The 24,101-nt window shown below is 37.1% G+C and overlaps 1 protein-coding gene across 3 annotated transcripts in view; it reads right to left on the reverse strand.

Annotated features, from left to right (window-relative positions):
• The window catches only part of ELAPOR1 (endosome-lysosome associated apoptosis and autophagy regulator 1), a 29,268-nt gene extending 11,234 nt beyond the window's left edge, over positions 1–18,034 (reverse strand). The window contains exons 1-13 of one of the 3 annotated variants that reach the window (XM_070939678.1): positions 17,859–18,034; positions 16,497–16,644; positions 15,309–15,389; positions 15,061–15,166; positions 13,419–13,568; positions 11,196–11,284; positions 8,572–8,749; positions 7,491–7,619; positions 4,972–5,062; positions 4,191–4,296; positions 3,969–4,106; positions 3,509–3,766; positions 1,318–1,491 (exon numbers count right to left, since the gene is read on the reverse strand). In XM_070939678.1, coding sequence (XP_070795779.1) covers positions 1,318–1,491; positions 3,509–3,766; positions 3,969–4,106; positions 4,191–4,296; positions 4,972–5,062; positions 7,491–7,619; positions 8,572–8,749; positions 11,196–11,284; positions 13,419–13,568; positions 15,061–15,166; positions 15,309–15,389; positions 16,497–16,644; positions 17,859–18,019 — 1,809 coding nt within the window. In that variant the 5' untranslated portion in view covers positions 18,020–18,034. The remainder of the gene's footprint in view (positions 1–1,317; positions 1,492–3,508; positions 3,767–3,968; positions 4,107–4,190; positions 4,297–4,971; positions 5,063–7,490; positions 7,620–8,571; positions 8,750–11,195; positions 11,285–13,418; positions 13,569–15,060; positions 15,167–15,308; positions 15,390–16,496; positions 16,645–17,858) is intronic. The other 2 variants (XM_070939679.1, XM_070939680.1) reach the window with 2 other exon arrangements.
• Between the last annotated feature and the right edge of the window lie 6,067 nt (positions 18,035–24,101).

Consider the following 24,101-nt stretch of genomic DNA (forward strand, 5'->3'; position numbering starts at 1 on the left):
ATCTAACAAAATGAAACTTAGGCAAGAAAAACAAAATGCACAGGTACAGTATATGTGGTACCTTGCTCAATAGTAGTAACTGTGAGAGGGATCTTGGAGTCCTAGTGGACAACCATTTAAATATGAGCCAGCAGTTTCAAAAAAATCAACACGGTCCTAGGCTGCATAAACAGAGGAATAGAATCAAGATCATATGAAGTGTTAATACCACTTTATAATTCCACACTTGGAATACTGCATTCAGTTTTGGTTGCCATGGTGTAAAAAAGATGTTGAGACTCTAGAAAGAGTGCAGAGAAGAGCAACAAAGATGATTAGGGGACTGAAGGCTAAAACATATGAAGAACAGTTGTAGGAACTGGGTATATCTAGTTTAATGAAAAGAAGGGCTAGGGGAGACATGATAGCAGTATTCCAATATCTCAGGGGCTGCCACAAAGAAGAGGGAGTCAAGCTATTTTCCAAAGCACCTGAGGGTAGGACAAGAAGCAATGGGTGGAAACTTATCAAGGAGAGAAGCAACTTAGAACTAAGGAGAAATTTCCTGACAGTTAGAACAATTAATCAGTGGAACAACTTGCCTCCAGAAGTTGTGAATGCTCCAACACTGTAAGTTTTTAAGAAGATGTTGGATAACCATTTGTCTGAAGTGGTGTAGGGTTTCCTGCCTAAGCAGAGGGTTGGACTAGAAGACTTCCAAGGTCCCTTCCAACTCTGTTATGCTATGCTATGCTATGCTATGCTATGCTATGCTATGCTATGCTATGCTATGCTATGCTATGCTATGCTATGCTATGCTATGCTATGCTATGCTATGCTATGCTATGCTATGCTAACTTTTCAAAGTTTTGTTTTCTCTGCAAAAAAGGCTTTTTTGTCATTAGCGGTTTAGAATTTATTTTCAATTTATTATTATGAAACAGTAAAAAATGCTGGTATAATTTTTTCTGCTAATATCATCTTTCTGACCTTCTCTGTGGCCAAACGTTTTGTCTATGCTTTCTTATCTGACACCCTCACCCACCACTCTTGCCTTAGGAGGCATTCCACTGTAAATTAAACTGAAGTATGGAAGGTCAATGAGGATGCAGATATGATCATATAATAAAATACAAGACTCTTGCACCCCATTTCACCTCAACCTTGGCACCTTTAAGATGTCTGGACTTCAACTCCCAGAATTCGCCAGCTGGCACTGTTAGCTGGGTAACTCTGGGAATTGAGAAGTTGCCAAGTTGAGAAACACCACTCTAAATGGACAAACTACACCATCTTTGATGCTTCCACTGATGCTTGCCTCATGAAACATATACTTACATAATTTCCGCATAGACTGATGTTGAAGTGATGAAAGTACTTCAGGCCTTTTGAAGTAAAGCTTGGCTCTCCTAAAAAGGAGGTGCTGTAAGCCAGTCTGGAGAAGTCATACTCCAGAGTCCTATCCTTCATGCTGATTGAGAAGTGACAGTCATTGTAACACAGAGAATGCATCTAAAGAGAGAAAGAAAACACACCCCAGCAGAAGAATTTAGAAACTGTTGACTTTGTCAGCAACAGTAGAAGGACACTCAAGTGTTACTGAGATGTCTAATACCAGCTCCTGAATCCCTCACGGTTCTGCTCAGACAAGCCTTGCTTTCCCAAACAACCTGGATGATTATAGAAAACAGAACATTGGAGAGGAAGAACTTAGCAGCTCTTGTGCTATTTCAGTTTTGGCAGGAAGTAACTACTGTTTCTAAAAGAATATAATTTTATTTGTGTTTAAGAGAAATCTACACTGATTCAATAAAACAAAAATCCATACAAATTATTTGATGATTTGAGGAACATGAAATTAAATCTAATCAAATATGCTAATTTAGCATATTTTATTATTGCTATCCCTACAGCTACAGTCATTGCTTATCTAGGCCCACAAAAGCTATATGAGTTTTTTTAAAAAAGATCACAACGATTTAATAACAAGATCAACATTTCAGATTCAGAATATTCTGTAAATTTATGACCAACTGAGAGATTGTACCATGCTCAGCACTGTATGCTGGAAGAAAGGAAAGATTACATTTTCAAAGAACATTTTGCTCTTTGTGTATGCACAGTGTATAACTGAAAATGTAGCTCCAAAAGAAATCCTGAAGCTCCTACTACTGTTGAGCGAACAGAATAGTTAGTTTTGCTGAAGGCCAAGTTTTGTTTGCTATTTTATGCACTGAACTTTGGACTTGGCATTCCAGCACCCACAGGGCTTTCTCTCTCACAAATACCATCTTATGTCATGAGGATACAAAAAAGAAATGGCAAAAATCTTGCTTGAGCCTCTAAATTTCACAAGATCTGGAGTGAGAAAGCTAAAATCTCCAATGAGTTTGGACTTTTCAAGTTAATTTTTATTAGATATTGAGCTTCTGTGCACTCTTGCAAAATCATGCAATGAAACGTCTCTCTCTCTCTCTCTCTCTCTCTCTCTATCTATCTATCTATCTATCTATCTATCTATCTATCTATCTAATATATATAGCCATCCTTCCCACCAAAGTGAATTTGGCCGATGCACAAAGGTTGCTATCCTTGGCTTGGCTCTTTGGGTGATTAATGTCGGCTGCCAAGCAACACATACAGGTAGTTTGCCACTTACAACAGTTCATTTAGTGACCGTTTGAACTTACAGAGGCACTTAAAGTGACTTGTGACCATTTTTCATACTACCATTGCAGCATTCCCATGGTCATGTAATCAAAATTCAAGTCATGTGATCACCTTTTGTGACCTTCTGACAAGTAAAGTCACTTACCAACTGTGTTACTAACATAACTACAGTGATTCACTTAACAGATGTGGCAAAAAAAAGTCATAAAATTGGGCAAAACTCACTGAAGAAATGTCTTATTTACCAACAGACATTTTGAGCTCAATTGTGGTCATAAGTCGAGGACTACATGGACAATATTTCATAAAAAATTATATTTTATGTAATAAGATAATAGATAGCTAATTTGGCCATCTGGAAAATTGTCAGAAGCACAGGATAGTATTTTTTCTATGTTATGTAAGCTGCCTGTTGCAAGCTCCTTCATTATAACTGAAAAGAGCCATCATTTCCTGATTCAGTGGATGGCGATTAGAAAGAAAGTAAAGAAGTTTCCACTTGAATGTGGTTTGGGACATATTGATTGGAGACAGAATGCAGTTGCTGACATTCTTAAAACTCAGCTCTTCTCAGTGAATTCTGCTAAAGAGACTTTCTGAGAGTTGTGTTAGGAGAAGGATCATACTTGGTTTTGAGCAGACATCAAGAATCTGACAAATTGCTACTTTCTGGCAATGTATCTGAATCTAATATTTTATTGGAATTTATTGCCCTGATATTGCTTTCATTATTTTAAGTGACAATCCTTTGTCAACTCCAATATTTACACTCCTCTTGTTGCACTTTTGTTCAAATAATGATGTAGCTCCAGTTGTCACTGTACAGAAATTACGAACAGTAAAGAGGACAATATATTACCTTGTTATTTTTTGTGCCAGGGCCACAAGGGATACAAGCTTGATTGCCATAAGGTTGGTGAGCTTTCAGGTAAGTGTTTGATGGACATGGAGAACAACTACCAGATGTTTTGTCAATGTAGTGCCCATGAGGGCAGGAAGTACAGGATGAGCCAGAGGTTTCCAAAGCGCACTGCCGGCAATAAGAAGCTACACCATCTATGACATTGGTCACATTGATGGAGTACAATCTGGCAACATCATTTGTGTATTTTCTTCCCTGAAAGAAAACATAGCTTGTCATGAATGCCTTTGTGTAGGAAAAGTATTCAGTTATAGAGAAGGCAGGACAATTGCAGGAAATGGTGGGCATAGTCCTAACTTTAATGGCCTCTATTTTTAAGAATAAACCTAATTCTTGATGAGAATTCCCTAAAAGGATATTTGAAGAATTAGTAAAAAACAGATTTCTCAGTCTTTACCGCTTCGTTGTATGCTGTCCTCTGGAAGGCCCATGTGAAACTCGTGGTAGCATTCTTCTCAACAACGTACGTATAGGATTGTTTTCCCTTGGAGCCAAACCAGGTTTCTACAGGGGAATTGGTTCTAGAATTCATACCCTACCAAAGATGAAATGGTATAAGTCTATGAATAAACAATACACCTAAATAATTCTTGGTTTTAGATGTTGGATAAAAACTTACCACCATAAAATAAAGTTCACAATTCACACTGCAGATGGTTTCAAAGACAAAAGTGATTTCTGCTACCTTCTTATTTTCAGAGTCTTCCATAACTGATTGTGGTGGACTGCAAAAGAATAAGCAGGACTCATAAATTGTAGAAATAGCTATAAATGAAACATCTCAATTATCGCTGTTTACTTCAGTAACTAGGTAAACAGAATATCTACATTCCACTTCAAATATATTCAGAACAAGATATTCCAATGGAATCACACTTCAATCATATAGATGATTCAGTGTACAGCATGTCAGTACACTCTATGCACATTTATTTGGTTGTGACAAAACAATAAAATCTGTGCCCAGTTTTAAAGATCACATTTTAAAATTATGTTAAGAATGTTAAGAATCAGCTCAATCTTTCCTTCACTGTTTCCTTCTGCCATTTGTTATTAATCATCGTGAAGTAATGCAAGCAGAACACTGACTGGGAGAAATTAAATTTGTTTATGCAGCTTTCTTAATAACAGTACAACAGGGGTTTGCCACTGCATTCTTTTGGACCCTTTCTATTGATTTTTCTATGTAGCATACGGTGACCAGATTCAGCCCTGCTTAGTTTTCAATACCAGGCAAGGTTAGCCAGAAGCTACTGTTGACTGAAGAAATTATCTAGAAATTAAGCACACAGCTTAGATTAATTCTTTATTTGTATTTTCCACTTACTTATTGTACCTGCTCACATTGCTTTACCTAATGCATTTCCAATACTTAGCTTAATTTGGACTAGTGACCTTACCTGAAGCCAGGAATCACCAATGTTAAAATCATGAAATCATTGTCAGAAGCTCCTGCAGCTGTATAGATGTAGTCACCTGCCACTTCCCACCCTGAAAACAAAAATCAAGAGTTAACCACTTAACCACAATTTGAAGAAAAGTTATTCTTTCCATTATGTAATATCATATTTAATGTGAAATTTTGTACATTCTCTTCACAGAAACACAAGGAATCTATTGCTTTGAACTTATTCCCATCCACTCCCTAACATTTTCAAACTAGTTTCTCTAGAAGAACTTGGATCACAATTTGAGAAGTTTTCCAGGGATCAGGGCTGCTACTGTACTAGCTGGGGAATTCTGGAGGTTGGAATCTCAACAAATCTGGAAAGAAGAACTCAAGATAATAGAAAGTTATGATAACATATAGCCATGCAGTAGAGGTCGGTTGAGAATTGCATATTAAAGAGATTTCCAGGAGAGGAATGGAGAACTGAAAATGTCTCCATGAAAGCGGAGCTGACAACTGCAGTGAAAAACAAAAAGCCCATGAATAGACCCGCTCTTTGGAACCTCTTCAAACAAGGGGATGACAGGAGGTTGCCCACATATGATCCAGATGGCTGCTGTTTGCAAGGAGACTGAAGAACAGCTATCACCAATTGCACATTAACTACTTTTAAATGATTAGAAACCTTCTGGAACAACAATTTTGAAAACACTGGGTGAGTCTGCCTTCAATTCTGAACAGAAGAAAAATTTAATCATAAGCTTTAGAATTCAAAGTATGTGAAATAAACAGCAAAAAACTAAATAAAGTTTTGATCTTAGAAAGCTATTAATGGATTAAGAATCCAGATAAAATTGGAATATTGTAAATTACAATAAAACTTTGGGATTAATTATAAAGAACACAACATTTCTCATGAGAAATAGATTCTGTTTTGGTTTTCACAAGACATAACAAAGTTAAGCAATTTCATAATTTCAAAAAGTGGACACTAGAGGGACTAAAGTTTTTAAGTAAAGATTTACTAGCCTGTAAAATGATGCAAAACATAACAATGAAAATACAGGAGACTTTTGAATAATGGAATCAGAAGAGAGTAGCCACAATATCAACAATGTTGATAATGATGTCTTCTTCTATGGACAGACTATGTCCCAAAATTGTTATCTACAGATGTAGAACAAATTTATCTGACAAGATAGAGAGGTATCAAAAGTGAATTTACAACTGACAGACCAAGATAATGACTTAGAAAAGGAAGTTTTCAAACTGGAAGAGGTTTTCTAAATAAGAGATGGGATCTAAGATGAAGAGACAATGGTTTGTAACCTGAAAGTTGATGAAGAGTCACTAAATACGTTTATACTTGTAGTGATGAAGATTGAAAGTCATTTATATATTTCTTTTTCCTTATTGTATTCTACCTTTTTTCTTTCTTTTTCCTTTTTCCTTGAAATAAAACTAAAAACAGAAAAATCAGGAGATTTAGAGATGCTGATTTATGAGGGAGTCATTCAACTCCTGTAAAATTTGATTTTCATCATGGAATCACATGGTTAGAAGGGACTTCGAACAATTTCTTCTCTAAACCTAGGGCAAGGCAGGAATCCTCAGAGCATTGCAAACTCTGCATAATACAATGTGGTTTGAAATAAAAACTCTCTTAATCTCTTCTTATTGAGACAAGTTCTTTATAACCTTGAAACAAATCTAGAACATATATGGCTCCTAATTATGGCTGCTTTTCTGGTGCTTAGAACTCAATGCAAATAGAATTCTAGAAAGTCATATTTTTGAGTTTCTTTACTACATGTAGTCCTTGAGTTATGACCAATTTGTTCAGTGATTATTCAAAGTTACAAAGGCACTGTATGAAGGTACTTATGACCAGTTCTTGAAGTTCCATAGTCACATGAACAAAATTTGGGCGTTTGGCAACCAGGTTGTTTGCCAGACCTTTTCTGTCAGCTTCCTGCAAGCCAGGTCAATGGGGACATTGGTATGGAAGGTCATAAGTGACTCAAGAAAGAATATGATTTCTTTGATCAAGGTTAAAATAGAAATGTAGTTATCTTTGATAATCCTTAATGGACTTTGATGACATCGGGACTTAAGTGATGAGGCTGTATGGATTTGTTTATAGGCTAGGAGAAGAATAGATCATTTGTTGTATTTTAAGAGAAGGCGATAAGTTACTAAAATTGTCTACAGTTGTGATGAAGTGAAAGTCATTTGTTATTTCTTTTCTTTTTCTTTACTATATTCTTATTGTTTCTTTTCTATTTCTCTATTTTTTTTTCCTTTCTGGTTCCCTTTTTAGTTTGTATTAGTTTTTGTTGTTGTAATTGTAATCTTTAATAAAATTACTATAAAAAAATAAATTATCCATTCCCATAAGAGTAAAATAACAAGTCTAGGGTTGGTTCGTAAACCGTCTGATGGTGCAACCTAATAAAGACACATAACACAACTAGGGACCCTTGCATTATCCAAATGCATTAGGTAAAAATACACATTTTGGGAGGATACCTGCCATTCTCTTATATTCAAAACTGATTCCACTGAGGACTGTAGTCTCCATATTAGCTGGCAGTGTGTTCCACCATTTGTATTCAAAGCCTAGCGCAGGCTCGGTGCCAACTGGACAATTGGTACAACCTGAGAACCAAATTAAAAAAAAAAAAAACACCAAACACATACACAGTCAGGAAAAGAATCACTACTGCTAATGAAAGTCTTTAACTGGTGCTGAGGTTAATGGCACTTTCTAAAACAATGGTAAAATAAAGTACAGCTATGATAGTAGCAGCCTTTAAAAGAGTCCTTTTAAGAACACCCACTAAACCGATATTTGTCAAACTTGGCAACTTTAAGACATGCAGACTTTTAACTCCCAGAATTTGAGAAATGCCGGCTATGGAATTCTGGTAGCTGAAGGCCACATGTCCTAAAGTTGCCAAGTTTGAGAATCACTACATTAAACGTTTTACTCTGGCTTAGTTTTCTTTTGCATTGTCTTGAAATTTTTCATAAAAGCAGGCAGCATTTTTTAAGACATATAACTTGTAGAGCAGTCACAATGACCTTTTAATGGTTTGTTTTTTTCATTTGTTTTAATGGAGTGAATTGTTATACAGGGAGTAATTCTTCATGTTCCAAATTAGCCAGGTATATCAAGGTCAAGAATAAATCAGTATTCTTGACATTCTTTGTTCATTTGGCTTTTTCTTCTTTTCCTGCTTTGTGGATGGTTCATCAAAGAAAAATCTGTATTTTAGTGTAGTGGAAGGCACACAATTTGGAGCATAGTACTGGGGAAGGTTAATCTAAGTAAACCAAGGAATTACCTCTCCACCAGTATTATTTATAGTCCCATAGCCCTGTTGCCTTTAGAAAGAACAATGAATAAGGGGAAAAAGAGAAGAAAAACTCCCATAATAAAAGACTGAATTTTCTTTTATGCCACTACTGAATCCAGGAAGTGCCAAGTTCATGTTTTTTAGAGGCGGTTCCCAGTGATCAGAGCACGGTGCCAGTTTAAACCATTTAGAGAACCTCATTTATGTGAGTTTTACCTAATTCAGAAGGAAAAAAAACAGAATAGCATTACCAGACCCATTTGAGTATTTTCCATATGGGCAAGGCTCACAGGTGCTGGCATTTGTCTTAAAAAAACCAGGATTACAAGGGGGGCACATCATCTTTACACCCGATGGAGGTAATTTCACTGCCTTGGGGAGGTCCTCATTGCAGATTTTAGGCTCAGCCCATTTATACATTAGCTGTGTCTGTGAAGATAAAAGTATCACTCATTTATTCATTCAGTCAATCAGTCAGTCATTCATTCATAGATAAAACATTTTACAGCATCTTTATATGCCAAAGGATTTATAATTGTCACTTCTCATACAGTAGTATAAACAATTTCATGGTATCCAGATATTTTTGTTCACAATTCCAGGACTCCCTTGTTGCTGGTCATATTAACTGTGGTTAATGTGAGTTGAGGTCCAAATTATCCAAAAAGCAAGGTATCATACATCTACAGTATGCAATCCATACAGCCTACAGTACTCTAGAAGTTGTTGAACTATAACTTCCAGTGTTACTAAGATGAGAACAATTTTCACAGGTATACTATGGTATACTCTATTTCCCCAAATATACACAAAAATACAAATACCGTATTTTCTGGCGTATAAGACGACTTTTTAACACATGAAAATCTTCTCAAAAGTCGGGGGTCGTCTTATACGCTGGGTGTCGTTCTCCTGTAACCAGGCAGACCAGCCGGAAAGGCTCTGACGAGCCTTAAATGGCTCTGATGATCCAAGCTCTGACGATCTGCTAATCAGGCAACTCAGTTGGGATCGCCAGAGCCATGGAGAAGGAAAAAACTTTTCTCCTTTCACATGGCTCTGACGATCCAAGCCCTGACGATCTGCTAATTTTTATTTATTTATTTATTATTGAATTTCTATACTGCCCTACTCCCGAAGGACTCAGGGCGGTGCACAGCCATGAAATAAAACACATAGATATACAAAATTTAAAATTGAATAAAATGAATTAAATAAATTTGGCTGAATTAATACCCATAATTTAAAATACCCATATTTTAAAATCCATTAAAAATTTAGAATTTACACTTAAAAGGGAGAAGATTTAGGCGAGGCCACTCAGGCAACTCAGCTGGGATCGCCAAAGCCATGGAGAAGGAAAAAAGTTTTCCCCCTCCAGCTTGCTTACCTTAGCTGCTTGCCTTGCTTCGCTCGCCTTGCTTCGCTTGCCTGAATCCATTCCATCAGCAAGCAACTCCCTGCTTGCAATCAAGCAGGCAGGGAGTTGTGGACTTCAACTCCCAGAATTCCTCAGCCAGCAAAACAAAGCTGGCTGAGGAATTCTGGGAGTTGAAGTCTACAAGTCTTAAAGTTGCCAAGGTTGGAGACCTCTGTTCTATTGGGTAAGTTTTTTCCCCCTTTGGGATCTTTAAAAAAAATAGTTAATTGGGTTTTTTTTTTAGTTGTTCTTTTTTAGACCTAGCCATTTAAAGTTTAGGAAGTTTTAAATTTAGCTTTCATATAAAAATAAAAATAAAATAAAATAATATTTGTCCAGCTTTCTGAGATTTAGTATGTTTTTGTAGTGTTTCACTCTAACTACACAAACACACAAAATCTCACAAAGCTGTATGTGGAATTTTGTGTGTGTAAAGTGTGAAAATTGGGTTTTTGGGCTTTTTGTGGCTGTGTGAGGTTCCTGCTTGTTTCAGGGGCCATTTTGGGTCTAGCACAGCTGCTTTTACATTGTGGTGAGCCAGTTGTGTTGTGTTGTGTTGTGTTGTGTTGTGTTGTGTTGTGTGTGTGTAAAGTGTGAAAGTTGTTTTTTTGGGCTTTTTGTGGCTGTGTGAGGTTCCTGCTTGTTTCAGGGGCCATTTTGGGTCTAGCACAGCTGCTTTTACATTGTGACTGAGCCAGTTGATGTTTGTTAATTTTTATTTGGTGTGCGTTGGAAGAGGGGTAGTCTTATACGGCGAGTATAGCCCAAACCCTATATTTTAAAGGAAAATTTGGGGGTCGTCTTATACGCCCAGTCGTCTTATACGCCAGAAAATACGGTATGTATGAAGAAGAAAAAAATGACCATACACTGAACTTAGCTTTAACTGGGACTTTTCTGCCAAAACCTATAAGCAAAACCAAAAAAAAGGGGCAGAGCCATGATCAAAATGGCATTTGGTTCTGTTTGATTTAATAAATTAAATTTTAAAAAATATATCATTCATTATGATTACTATTCACACAAGTAATAATCCTTTCTTCCTACCACATATATTTAATAATTTCCCCCTTTTCTCAGATAACATAATTCAACCCAGCTGGACAGAGAGAAGGGATTTTGTTTGCTACCTCCAAGAATTTTAGGTGGCCCACACAGCCCTTTGAAGTCCCAGATTCAATATTCATGGAACTGGTAACAAATATTTTGACTCTCCTTAAAGTTAAATAAACACTGGCTATGTGGGATGTGTGAACCAATCCTTATCTATTTTAGGTCTTGGTAATCATTCTGATTATTGTATCCACAAGGAAGTGCTTGCTATTCCCTACTTATTTATACGCATATGACACTTTGCAACAAAAACATTTTGAATAATGCTGATCATCAAGGCTGTGCTTCAAAAGCCCCCCAAACAGCATCCCACTACTGTATGGAATTCTAGAGGTTGCATACCTCCCCATTTGTATCACAGGTCGTGTGGGTATAAAAATAGTCCTTATCTGTACAGGCTGGGCGAGTCTTGCAGGAAGAAGAACCTGGTTCTTTATTGCAAAAGAAACAGCAGTTAAATCCATGCAGACATGAGAGACTCAGGAACATTTTCAGCAATAAGCTATACAAATTATAAATATATATATATATATATTGTGTGTGTGTGTGTGTGTGTGTGTGTGTGTGTGTGTGTGTGTGTGTGTAAGAATTAGAATTAGAATTCTTTATTGGCCAAGTGTGATTGGACACACAAGGAATTTGTCTTTGGTGTATATGCTCTCAGTCAGGGTGGATTTGATTTAAATCGAGTTGATTTAAATCACAATTTAAATCATGATTTAAATCACTAGTAAAAAGGCTTGATTTAAATCAACTCGATTTAAATCATAATTTTTAAAGAGCAACTGTCATCTCTGCTACTCCTTTGACCCACTGTTGACTCACCGATAATCCCAGTGTTGCAGAATATACAGCCTCATGCTACATAACTAAGCTCCATTTCATGCTGAATAAACTAAATTATTTATGTATCTTAAATAGAAAACTATCTTACGATAGATTTTTACCCCAAAAGTTTTTTATTAAAATAAATTCGATAAAGATCAAAAAAATCCAATTTAAATCAAAAAAATCCAATTTAAATCAAAAAAATCTGATTTTTTTGATTTTTTTAAAAAAATCATTGATTTTTATCCACCCTGCTCTCAGTGTACATAAGGATATACATATAAGGATAACATTGATGATAGTTATCTCAAGTCACTGGTGGATTAATGTGGCATCATCAACAACAAAAATACGTTTGAGAATAAGGCAGATTTTCTCAGTCTTCACATGTTCTTTGATTACAATTATTATACCCAGTCAGCCTAGCTACTGCTCAGGAAAAATTAAAGGGATGAGGCTACAAATCTTGAACTTAGGTTTCAAATTATATGCCTCATGGGTTAAATTATTCCATACAGGTACAAGTTGGCTCACACTGAATCTGCTATCCTTTTCCAAGAATTCACCACATCTAAAAAAGACCCAGCATGCTTCCATATAGAGATCTCCTAGGGCTACCATGCCATATTTCAGAACCAGTTATAAAAAACAGCAGAATTTTGTATGGAATTATAACCTCATTAAATTATGAGAATGGTGTGGAGTGATCATACAATACAAGCCTTTTTAAAAAGCACTCCCAAATTTAGCCGGTCCACCTTCTATTTTCCTTCTCCTCTTGTCTCTTTTCTCCAACTTTCAAAATTGCCAGTGAAAAGGATAAGTACAAATAAACAAGCTTGTAAAAATTGTGGACTCTTCATAAATTTCTAATTCTGCCATCAAAGTTTCAAAGAGGGCTGAATCAATTCATTGTAAAGGAGACTCTGATTTGAACAAAGTTTCTACTGTTTTTTAATCAACATGACAGGAAGAATTCAAACAATACAGTACTGTATATCCTAGTGTTTGTGTTAGCAAAAGCACAGAGTAAATATTTCAACATTTGTTGTTTTTCTTCTGAACTTTGAAATTTTGAAAAGTGCCAGAGGAAGCTGAAAGGAACTAGTAAATCAGGTATGCTAAATTATCACCTGCAGCCTCTTTGTTCCTTTTCTGTAGTCCCCCAAGACCACATTATCAAAATTCAGCAGCAAGTTTTTCTACAATATTTCAAACACAAGAAGTAATTATAGGTTTGCTAAGGCTATAATTTCTTTTTGCTCTTGTTGTTAAACCCAAGAATACTCCCCCACTCAAATTATTTAAAGAGGCCTCAAATCCTAGGCATAGTCCTTCCAGTAACATCACTGCCATGATTTCTGTGACCCTCGACTGTTAGAAACCTTATTAGAAAAAAAGGCAGTTCCCTGCCTACCTTTGTGGCTGCTGCTGCTGAATAAGACAGTGCCAACAGAGTGAAGCTGAAACAAAATCTAGCATGCAATATTGTAGAATTTAGGGCAAGGATATGGCAAACACAGACAAAAATGGATTAGAAATATAAAAGAGAATGATACCCAATTTTCAGTTTGTACAGAGCATGTGCAGTGAAGTTAAAAAGCAAAGAGGGGCCAATGTAAGATGACAATTTATACATCTAAACCTATCATGGCTGGAAATGTGGGATAACTTGCCTAAAAAGTACAAAAAATCAACTACACATCAAAGAAATGGCTGAGGCATAAAATGTATTACCTGAGTAATTTGCTGGCTCACACTGCTGGCAGGAAGTAGCTCCTTTGGAAGAAAAAGAATTTGCTGGGCACTGCTGACAGAAGGAAGAACCAGATTTGGCAGTGTAGGTGCCTGCTTTACAAGGAAAGCATTCAGAAGTATAAGCCACACCTAGGGAACATGGGAAAAAAGAAGGCAAAATAATCCTTTGAACACCACCAGCAGCAACTTGCACTAGAGATAGGCAATACCTTTCTGACCCATGAGACTAATTTCACACAGATAACCAATCAATCAATCAATCTCAAACGAGGTCCCTCTCATAAAGTTCCATCTCCTGTTTCCAAGTCCCCTCATCAATCTGTCACAATCTGTAGCAAAAACTGTACACCTACAATTGCAATTCTGCCCTGACCACAAAACTCTCTGAGACCACCCCGGACCATCCCAATGATGCCCTTGAAGTGATGTCCCGGTGCCTGGAGGCCGTGCGGATCTGGATGGGGAGAAACAGACTCAGGCTCAACCCATCCAAGACCGAGTGGCTGTGGTTTCCGATATCCCGATATAGTCAGTTGGTGCCATCACTGACTATTGGGGGCGAGTCACTGGCTCCCACGGAGAGGGTTCGCAACTTGGGTGTCCTCCTGGACTCACGGCTGTCTTTAGAAGAGCACATGACGGCCGTGGCCAGGGGGACTTTTTATCAGGTCCGCCTGATTCGCCAGTTGCGTCCCTTTCTGGATCGGGACTCGTTAAATACGGTCACTCATGCTCTCATTACTTCCCGCTTGGACTACTGCAATGCTCTCTACATGGGGCTCCCCTTGAGGAGCACCCGGAGGCTTCAGCTGGTCCAGAATGCGGCCGCGCGGGTGGTTATGGGAGCGACGTGGCGCTCCCATGTGACCCCCCTCCTGCGCGAGCTGCACTGGCTCCCGGTGGTCTTCCGGGTGCGCTTCAAGGTTTTGGTTACCACCTTTAGAGCGCTCCATGGCATCGGACCGGGATATCTACGAGACCGCCTTCTGCTACCAATAGCCTCTCACCGACCAGTACGCTCCCATAGAGAGGGGCTCCTCAGGGTGCCGTCGGCCAAACAGTGTCGACTGGCGGCCCCCAGGGGGAGAGCCTTCTCTGTTGGGGCACCTACCATCTGGAACGAGCTCCCCCCAGAGATATGGAAGATCCCGGACCTGCGCACGTTTCGCCGTGCTCTCAAAACTTTTCTATTTCAGCAAGCTGGCCTGGCCTAACTCCCATCTTTTAAATTTTTAAATTTTTTAATTCGTGATTTTACAAATTGGGTGTTTTAATCTGTGTTTCGGCCGAAATATTTAATAATTTTAAGGGATTTTTTTTTAATATTTGTATTATCTGTATTTTATCTTGGCTGTTCACCGCCCTGAGTCCTTCGGGAGTAGGGCGGTATAGAAATTTGATTAAATAAAATAAATAAAATAAAATAAAATAAAGAGAAAATATGGAATATAAACATGGTTGATTGGAGAAGTCTTCAAAGTACTCGTGTCTCTCTGAATCATCTTCTAGAATAGAAGATGGTGAATTTTGCTCTGTTCAAGGGGAGCAGAGAAGCGATCTGTCATAATCCTGGTCCTCACCATTTCATTAGATTCAGTGCATGAACTGACAAAACACATACCTGTAATCCCAATATTTTTCACCAACACAGGCTTGGGGGTTTTGGACCAAACAGAGAAAGCCGTTGTCTTCCAGTACAAGACATTGTTGCCACGACTTAGCTCCACCTATAGATATTAAAAATCTAGTTAAAATGCTCAGATTATATGTATATTGAAATGCAATGCTAGTTCCCAGTAGTTCATACATTTTTCCTTCCTCAAGTTACTGCTAGCTGCAGTTTTAAGCTTAAAAACATTGTATACTTACACTGTGTTTCTCCCAACCTTTCTCTGTAGTTCTCATCCACCTAGAATCCTCCACAGTTGGTTGACATTGGTCATTCTGAACCTACAATAAATGAAGATGCAGATAAGGATGCCATTTCTGTTCACAGGAATAGAGATTTATTGGATTCTCCATAGTACCTATTTAAGGTGACACAATTAAATACAATTTGAACATATGCTCTACTTTTGATGCTAGATGGAAACTTCTTTTTACAAGTTTGAATAACGAATGATATTCTAACTTTTTAGAACTGTGATACCTTTCAAACAATCCTGAAAATCCTGTGGAATATGTACAATTCCCCAAGATCTTGTGTAAGAACATTAAGAAATAATATAACATTTGATATACTTCAATATTAAATTAATATTGGTTACCATTTTGGCACTTATAGCTCAGTCTCTAAAAATTTATATATTTAAGGCTGCACATTGAAATATGGTATGCTTTTCTTGATTACTAAAAAAAATACAGGCTGCTTAAAGTGTTCAGGCTGATTCTAGCACACTTAGACTATTTTATTTAGATTGTAACATGTGAGCTGGAATCTTTTAATGCCCATTTTAATAATCCATGGGAATCTTTTCTATTACTACTTCTTTCAATATAAAAGAATAGAGCCACTAATATTAATTAAAACAACACTTTTAATTAAAAGTATATTGAAACATGCATTTCAATATACTTTAAATTTGCAAAGTCATCAAAAGTGCATTTTGAAGAACATGCCAGCAACAAGTTCTGGACTAGAAAAAAATATTGGAAAAATCTTCTTGGTTATAACATTATTATAGTTATGGAAAGAAGTGCCAAAATAACAAAGTTGTTTCTTCAAGGAGCACAAAAGCTATCACTTTGTTTTGAAAGCTCACCAGAACATTACCAAAATTCATGAGCAAATGCAATTCAAGAAAGAAAGAATATCTGGAAGGTGTTAACAGATTACTGCAAACAGATTACTGGACATGAATTTTAGTGGTGTTTGATTTAAATAAAATAGAAACAGTTTTATTCAACCTGGGAGGAGATACCAGATCACATGGAATGCAAATTCTGGAAAACAGTGATTAGTTTCTGAAAGGCAGCACATAATTGAAAATTTCTCTTATATAACATAAAATAATCAAAACCTAGATAGAATCTTTAATTGAATTGCAAGAAACATACAAAGAATTCAAAGACAATGTTACTGTCTGGATAGATGTAGTCAAAGGAGACGGTCCCAGATTGTTTGAGGTTAACAGCGTACATCAGAGTAGCTATGCACTCATCCGTGTTGGAGGCAATATAATCTCCCTTAGGAATCCATGTTGATCTGGAACAGAAGAAAGAGCCCAGCAGTTGTGAGAGTACTACTGCACATCACCAGCAAACAGGTATTCCCAAGATATTACAAGAGAGTTACATTTTGACTGAAGAAGTTACACAGTCAAATGCCAGATCTTGTATTTCCACAGAAAACAAAATCATATCTATGAATGATTAATTGTAATTTGTTTGTATCGGATTTAATTTGGTCTTGAAAGCAAGGTTATATAACAAAAAAGCTGCATATCTGGAGTAGTTGAGCCATATTGATATTATACTAATTTCATAATGGACAGCATATAATCTATACACTCATTTCTACTACTGTATATGCATATATGGATAAAGCCACCTGAAGGCCAAAGCATATTGATTCAAGATTGTGTGTGTACAATGTAATACAATAATGAAAAAGGGATATAGATACCTTTCTTTTTGCTTAACTGATTATATTGGAAAACCTTTGTCCACTCTGAAGTATGGCAGATGCAGATGTCTGCATGCTTAGAAGGCACAAAGTTGAAAATAACTGCTTTAAAGCATTTCCTGGACTAGTTTCTCTCCCCCTCCCCGATAATTTTATTAATTATATTAAAAAGATATAACAACCTAATTCAGAAATATATCAAAAAGAATGAAAAAGAAATATTTAAAAAGTGCAGAAAAAATCCCTGCCACCACCACCACTCCACTGCCACCAAGAAAGTAGCAAGAAAAAGAAATTTCTAATAGACCAGTTTTTCATCTAAACAGCATAAAGGTAAATCACTACTGAGAGATAATTTGGTGTAGTGATTACCAGGTTAGAAACCAAGAGACCTTGAGTTTCAGTCCCACTCTAGGCATGAAGCTAGCTATGTGACCTTGGGCCAGTCATTGTCTTTCTTTGAACTGGCAGGTGCTCACCTTGCTTCAGTTTTCAGTTTCTTCCCCTATTACTTTCAAGTAAAGAAGGCATTAATGTTTGAACAAAATCTAGAAATTCAATCTAAAGTAGAAAATCTAGAAATTCAATCTAAAGCACTGGTGGTAATGTACAAAGGAGATAATGTTATTCTGAGATCCCACGCTTAGAGATAAATTAGCTGCAATGTTTCATAAACACTCCTACTCAAAATGCTGTCAAGTTTTAGAATTTGCAGCCTTAAGGTCACTCGCTGGCATATAGGTTGACTTTCAAAATAGACATATCCCAGCATTAATAACAACAGATTCACTCACTTGGTGCAGTTTCCCAAGGACTCCAAGAGGTTGTAATCAATTTCAAAATTGGTTGCCATGCTGGCAAATCCATGAGGCAACTCATCCCATTCATCGAACCTGACACCAGTCCCAAGAGAATATGTGCCCTCTGCACATGGCTTGCAAGACTGATCTTTCATATCCAAGAATTCACCTGCTTTGCAAGAAAATGCTGAAATACAGAAAATCACCAAAACAAAATCAGGGCAAAAGATGAATCCAGACCAACACAGGTAGTTTCAGTAAATCTGTTACAGATGACTTTATGGAATGACACTTTCTAATATCTTTGAGTTGTGTTTAACATATGACAAGGCTAATTTTTTGTTAGATAAAATGAAAGACACGTTTGTTAGCTACACTTTATATTTTCATTGCATACAAGTTTTCATTAGATACCTAGTACCAAAACATAACTGAAATAAAACACACACACACACACACACACACACACACACACACACACACACACACAGAATTAAAGACACTAAGGGCTATTCCACATGACCAATCAGCCCACCCAAACATTTCCATACCTGGAAATAAGTTCCTTTAAGTCAATGGAACTTTTTAAAAAGTGGATCTCAAACTGTACTGTAAGACTTTGTTTTATATAAATACAAGCTATTTTTCCCATGTACATGAATAAACTATAATGAATCTCATGTTCACACAGTTCAACCCTTCTTTTTCTCTGTTTCCCCTATTATAAGTTTAAGCATCACACCAAGGAATGTTTTAACCATGATTTTTTAGATAAGCCAAAAAGACTAGATTCACTGTACAAAACATATGATATTCTTTTAAGAAGAAAAGAGTGTAAACCATGTCAATGAAAGTATGGGTGGGGGATTTTTTTTAATGTCCACCATGAGCTCCAGACATATTGTCCACACACACCCACACTCCACACACACTTTGCAGGAATGGATAGGTGGAAACAAAACAATTCTGTACCATGCATACAGCTCTTGTCTTTTGTAAGAAAGGTTACAAATATTAAATTTCCAATCAGGTTTTTCTTTGTTGTTCAACACGAGTAAAGGGTATTTCTGTGATTAGAATATATCCACAATATTTCAGATGTCAAGGCCCTGTGCATACAAATGCAAATACATAATATAGGTAGTCCTTGACTTACGACCCTAATTAAGCCCAAAATTTCTGTTAATTGAGAAATTTAAGTGAGTTTTGCCCCATTTTACTATCTTTCTTACCATAGTTGTTAAATGAATTGCTGCATTGATAAGTTAGTAACCTTGTTGTCATGTGAATCTGGCTTCCCCATTGACTTTGCTTGTCAGAAGGTCACAAAAGGGGATCATATGACCTTGGGATGTAGCAACGGTCATAAATATGAACCAGTTGCCAAGTCTCTGAATTTTGTTCATGTGATCATGGGGATGCTGCAGAGTTCGTTAACTGTGAAAAATGATTGTCAGTCACTTTTTTCAGTTCCATTGTAACTTCGATCTGTCGCTAAATAAACGTAAGTTGAGGGCTACCTGTAACTTACTGAAATTATGGGAAAAACAACAGAAAACGGTATGGGGAGGATTCCTTTATCTAAATGGAGATGGAAATTTGGACATCATAATTCCTTTTATATCATTTCTCTATGAACTTTAAAAAGAAAGCAAGTGAATGATCTAAAAATGGGCAGAAAAGTCTATCTGATATTTTGTGTTATTTAAATATTTATGTCCTATCCTTCTTTATAAAATTCAGAGTTTACAATGCCAGAGTAGGCTATTGCTCATTAATATGCTAGCTCCAGAAACCCTTTAGGCATGTGATTGATAGAATGATAGACTATAAAAAATAATGATGCATGACAAGATTGAGGGAAGTAGAAGGAGGGGAAGACAGGGAAAGATAAAATAGATGAAAAGGATCAAACAGATGACTGGAATATTCTTGGCAGATCTATGTTACTACTACATAGATAGTTCAAGATGGAAACCAGTTGAAGCAACTTGATGGCACCTTATGAAATAATTATCTTTTAGAAGTGGGATATATGTTTCTAAAGATACTTGTCAGGTTTTCAAGCTGTCCCATTGCAGATGCCTGCATTCTCCTTCTTATGTCAACACTAGGATAAATGCATCTTGACGTGCTGACATCACTATTACTTTATTTCTAACCAGTGGTGGGTTGCTCCCAGTTCGCCCTCCTGCCCAGACATCATCAAAAACACTCTGTGCATGTGCAGAGGCACTGCACGCTCTCGAAGCGAGTGCGTGTGCCTGCGCGCTACCAACAACAAACCGGTAATGCCGGGATTTGAAACCAACTACTGCTTCTAACTATTGATAGTAACACTGGGAATAACAGTATGTATTGAATGTAATAGAAAGAACCAAAAGAGCTATGTACAAATACACTGGCTTAAATTTTTAGGTCCCATTTGCTATCATTGTGCTATCGGTAATTCTGTACCATTGGAATAAAAATGAACAATTTTATGGTTAAATTTATAATCAAAATTATACTTCTAAGTAAAAGTTGTATTTTCTTGTGTGGATGGATATAGAACGGTGATGGCTAACCGTTTTGCCATTGCATGCCAAAAGTGGGGGTCGCACAGGGGGATCGCACATGTGCGTGCCCACACCCATAATTCAATGCCCCCCAGGCCACGCGTCCCAGCACATGCACACGCAACTCCCCCGCACTCCCCCCACTTTTGGCACGTGATGGCAAAAAGGTTACCAGTGGGCCCGGTAGGTCCGTCTTTCACCCTCCCCAGGCTCCAGAGGCTTTCTTGGACCCTCCAGAGGCCAGAAACGGCCCATTTCCCGACTTCTGGTGGGACTGGAAGGACTGTTTTTCACTCTCCCCAGGCTCTAGAGGCTTTCTTGGAGCCTGGGGAGGATGAAAACAGCCTTCCCCACCTCCCTGGAGGCCCTCCGGAGGCCGGAAACAGCCCATTTCCCAACCTCCAGTGGGCCAGGAAGGTCCGAAAATCAGCTGGCTGGCACGCACATGCGCGCTGGAGCTGAGCTAGGGCAACTCTTGCGTGCCCACAGATATGGCTCCATGTGCCATAAGTTCGCCATCATGGATATAGAATGTCTCTTCTAATATATTTGCCTTTATCAATTTTTAGAAGCACATGCAAAAGAAGTTTACAATTCTTTAAACGTATTTGTGGTCCACTTGATTATGGACAAATTAATTAATATCTAATATGGTAATCCTAATTATAGTTTAGTCACAATTTAAGGATTCTTTACTGATGAGCTGCCTTCTATACAACATAACATTTTAAATCCCTGAAATGCTTTTTCTTCAGATATATCCTTGGTCAGGAGAAAAATATGAGAGAGAGATAGTCTAGGTCAGTTGCAAATTTAAATTTCTCCCTTTTGAATCTTCACATATTATTGGAATTGGGGAATAAGATTACGTCGAAACAAAGAAATGGTTACATACTGTAATTCTATTGAAATGACAGTGTTGCCCCTGCTCTTAAACAAAGTATCTTGTAGCGTAGAGTAACCTTTGTTTCTGGTTCTGATAATGTTTGAAATATCAAAAGAAAGAAATCAGTGGCGAACAAGAATGACGGGTGGCAGCAATCATGACTTACAGCATTCTGTGCCTTTGATGGGATCTGGCAGGCCAGTGCAGAGTCCTGGGGTGTGGGGCACAGCAACTCTCCATCTGGAGCCCAGGCTGTCACATGCTGTGTATTCATAATGGTATTCAGACTGGAAGAGAAAAAAGAGAGAGAGAGACCAAATAACAAGGTGTGCATTTAGTCCAATGACAGACAATTTTTTTCTTATTTTACAAAATTGTTTCTCTGCAGGATATAAGAGAACTTTATTATTTTAAAATCTATAAACTACAGCAAGGTTGAAAAAAGAATCCAACTCTCCTAGAGATTTCAAATCATATTTTTGATGTGAAAATAGCATACAAAACAAATCATGGGCCAGTTTTCAAGTTTCAATTTCGAGAGACTTATCATTTAATGATATAAAACAGTTACTTCTAAATCTGTAATGGTTTCTACAGAGGTAACCATTTAGCCAAAGTAGGGAAAACTGCAGTTTTGTAGCATCTTAAAGACTAAACCACAATCACTCTCAGAGAATGCATCAGGCATTTTCTTGCAGACTATAGCTACAAAACGTGGATTTTTTTTGAGTGGGTGGGAGAGGACCGCTATACATAGTCAAGAGATATAGAAAACTAACTTGTGGTTGCCATCTAGTGGTTTTCTGGATGTTGAAGACCAGATCTCTAGCCCTATTACACAGAACTACCTATCCTAATATGTCTACTAATCAACAACAGATTGTGCTAGTGACCATACTACAAAACTGTGAAATCCAGATTCCAAAGCTATCTTCATATCTCCTCATGTAGCAGTAGAATAGGACATAATACAATCAGCCCAACTTCAGACCTTTGCTCCAGTTCTAATCTTATATATGCCTATTGTCTGCTAGTAATGCTGGATTTTACAGCAAGCAAACTAGCCAATCCCTATGTCAAAAATAATTTTGAAATAAGCCAAATCTGACATCTAAAGAGTAAGCATAGTACTGTAAATATTTGTCAGCATGTGTGGGTAAAAGAATCAACATAAATTCAAAAGTTAATTTCTACCAATCATACAAGGGTTTCTCTGAATTTGGGCATAACTGTCAAATTAAACAAATATATTAACTGCATATTATCACCCAACTTGCTTTCCGTTTCTCCCATACACGTTCAGGGAAGTTATGTAATTTCTGATTCAAGATGATACAGGAAAACTTTCTAACCTATGAAAACCCAACTTGAAAAAGAGAACATCAAAGATCTAGAACCAAAATGTTTGTTTTAATATGATGTGTGCTTGTAAGTGCCTCTCTTTAATACCATTTTAATTTGAATTGATCCTTTTAAGACCTAAATATTTCACCAAACAAAATTATATTTATTCTAGCACAATGGAGATTAACATAACAATGCAATGAAACATTTCCCTGAGAACCCAGATGTGGAGTTTCCTAAGAAAGAAAAATAACTACATTTCTTTAATATTCTAAATGGATGAACACTCAAAGTATATCTGTGTCTTATAGTACAGTATTCTAATCTAAACAACTTCAACTGAACATAAAAGGCAATGCAAGTGCATAGATGCATTATACACTATAAATGCAAAGTCCAGCAGGGCAGTTCTAGTGGTTAGAATGCCGTATTGCAGGCTAATTCTGCTCACAGTCTGGAGTTCGATTCTGACAGTGCTCAAGGTTGACTCAGCCTTCCATCCTTTCGAGGTTGGTAAAATGAGGACCCAGATTGTTGGGGGCAATATGCTGATTCCATAAGCCACCCAGAGAGCACTATAAAGCACTATGGGATGGTATATAAGTCTGCTATTGCTATATAAAAATGTCTTCCACTTCCTTGCCAACATACTGTAAATTGTTAACTGGGGGCAGAGAAGGACTAGGAAACGAGTCGATTCCTTTTAAGTACTATATTTCTATGTTTTTACTGGCTAAATAAATCAATCACTGAATTTCTGCAACAGAGATTTTTACAGATTGTTCTGCATATGTATTATGATATTTCTTCTGACTATAAAATGTGGGCATGTTACGCTAAGCTTGGCTAACCAACCTATAAATAGCCTGAAAGCTTTATTGCATCTATGAGTGGAATCAGAGGGAAAGTACAAATGGGTTTGATGGTGAGCACTTTGGGGTTTAATTACTGTAACTGCAGATGGGATGTAGTTAAGTTACCTAGCTATTTTTATATTCTATGTTTTAATATAATCCTAACATTGGACTGAAACCTTTCACTATCCAGGAAGTTTTAATAATTACTGTTGCGATATTTTCAGGATCAGACTCAATAAAGATAATAGAAGTTATAGGTTTAAATATAATTCTCTTTAATCATAATGGGCATTCTATATTCGCTGAATATTCAAGATAGAAGCAAGGAAAATGGGGAGGATGGCTCCTTTTATATACAAGGGGCGGAGCCAGGAATGGGAGTGGTAAATTATGAATACATTAAAGCTCAAGTAATAAGTTAACCCCTGATGTTCCATATATACATTATTTACACATTAGAGAATAAGGCATTTACATCTGACAAATCCCCCTCTAAATGCCGGTTCGTTATACAACACCAGTTACATTCAGATTCAGGACAATATAATACATATAATTTAGAAGTTAAATATTTGTGTTGTTTAGAAGGTAA

Source organism: Pituophis catenifer, unplaced genomic scaffold (assembly GCF_029215685.1).
Source record: "Pituophis catenifer annectens isolate HBS135680 unplaced genomic scaffold, rPitCat1.0.hap2 SCAF_3, whole genome shotgun sequence".
Lineage (NCBI taxonomy): Eukaryota > Metazoa > Chordata > Lepidosauria > Squamata > Colubridae > Pituophis > Pituophis catenifer.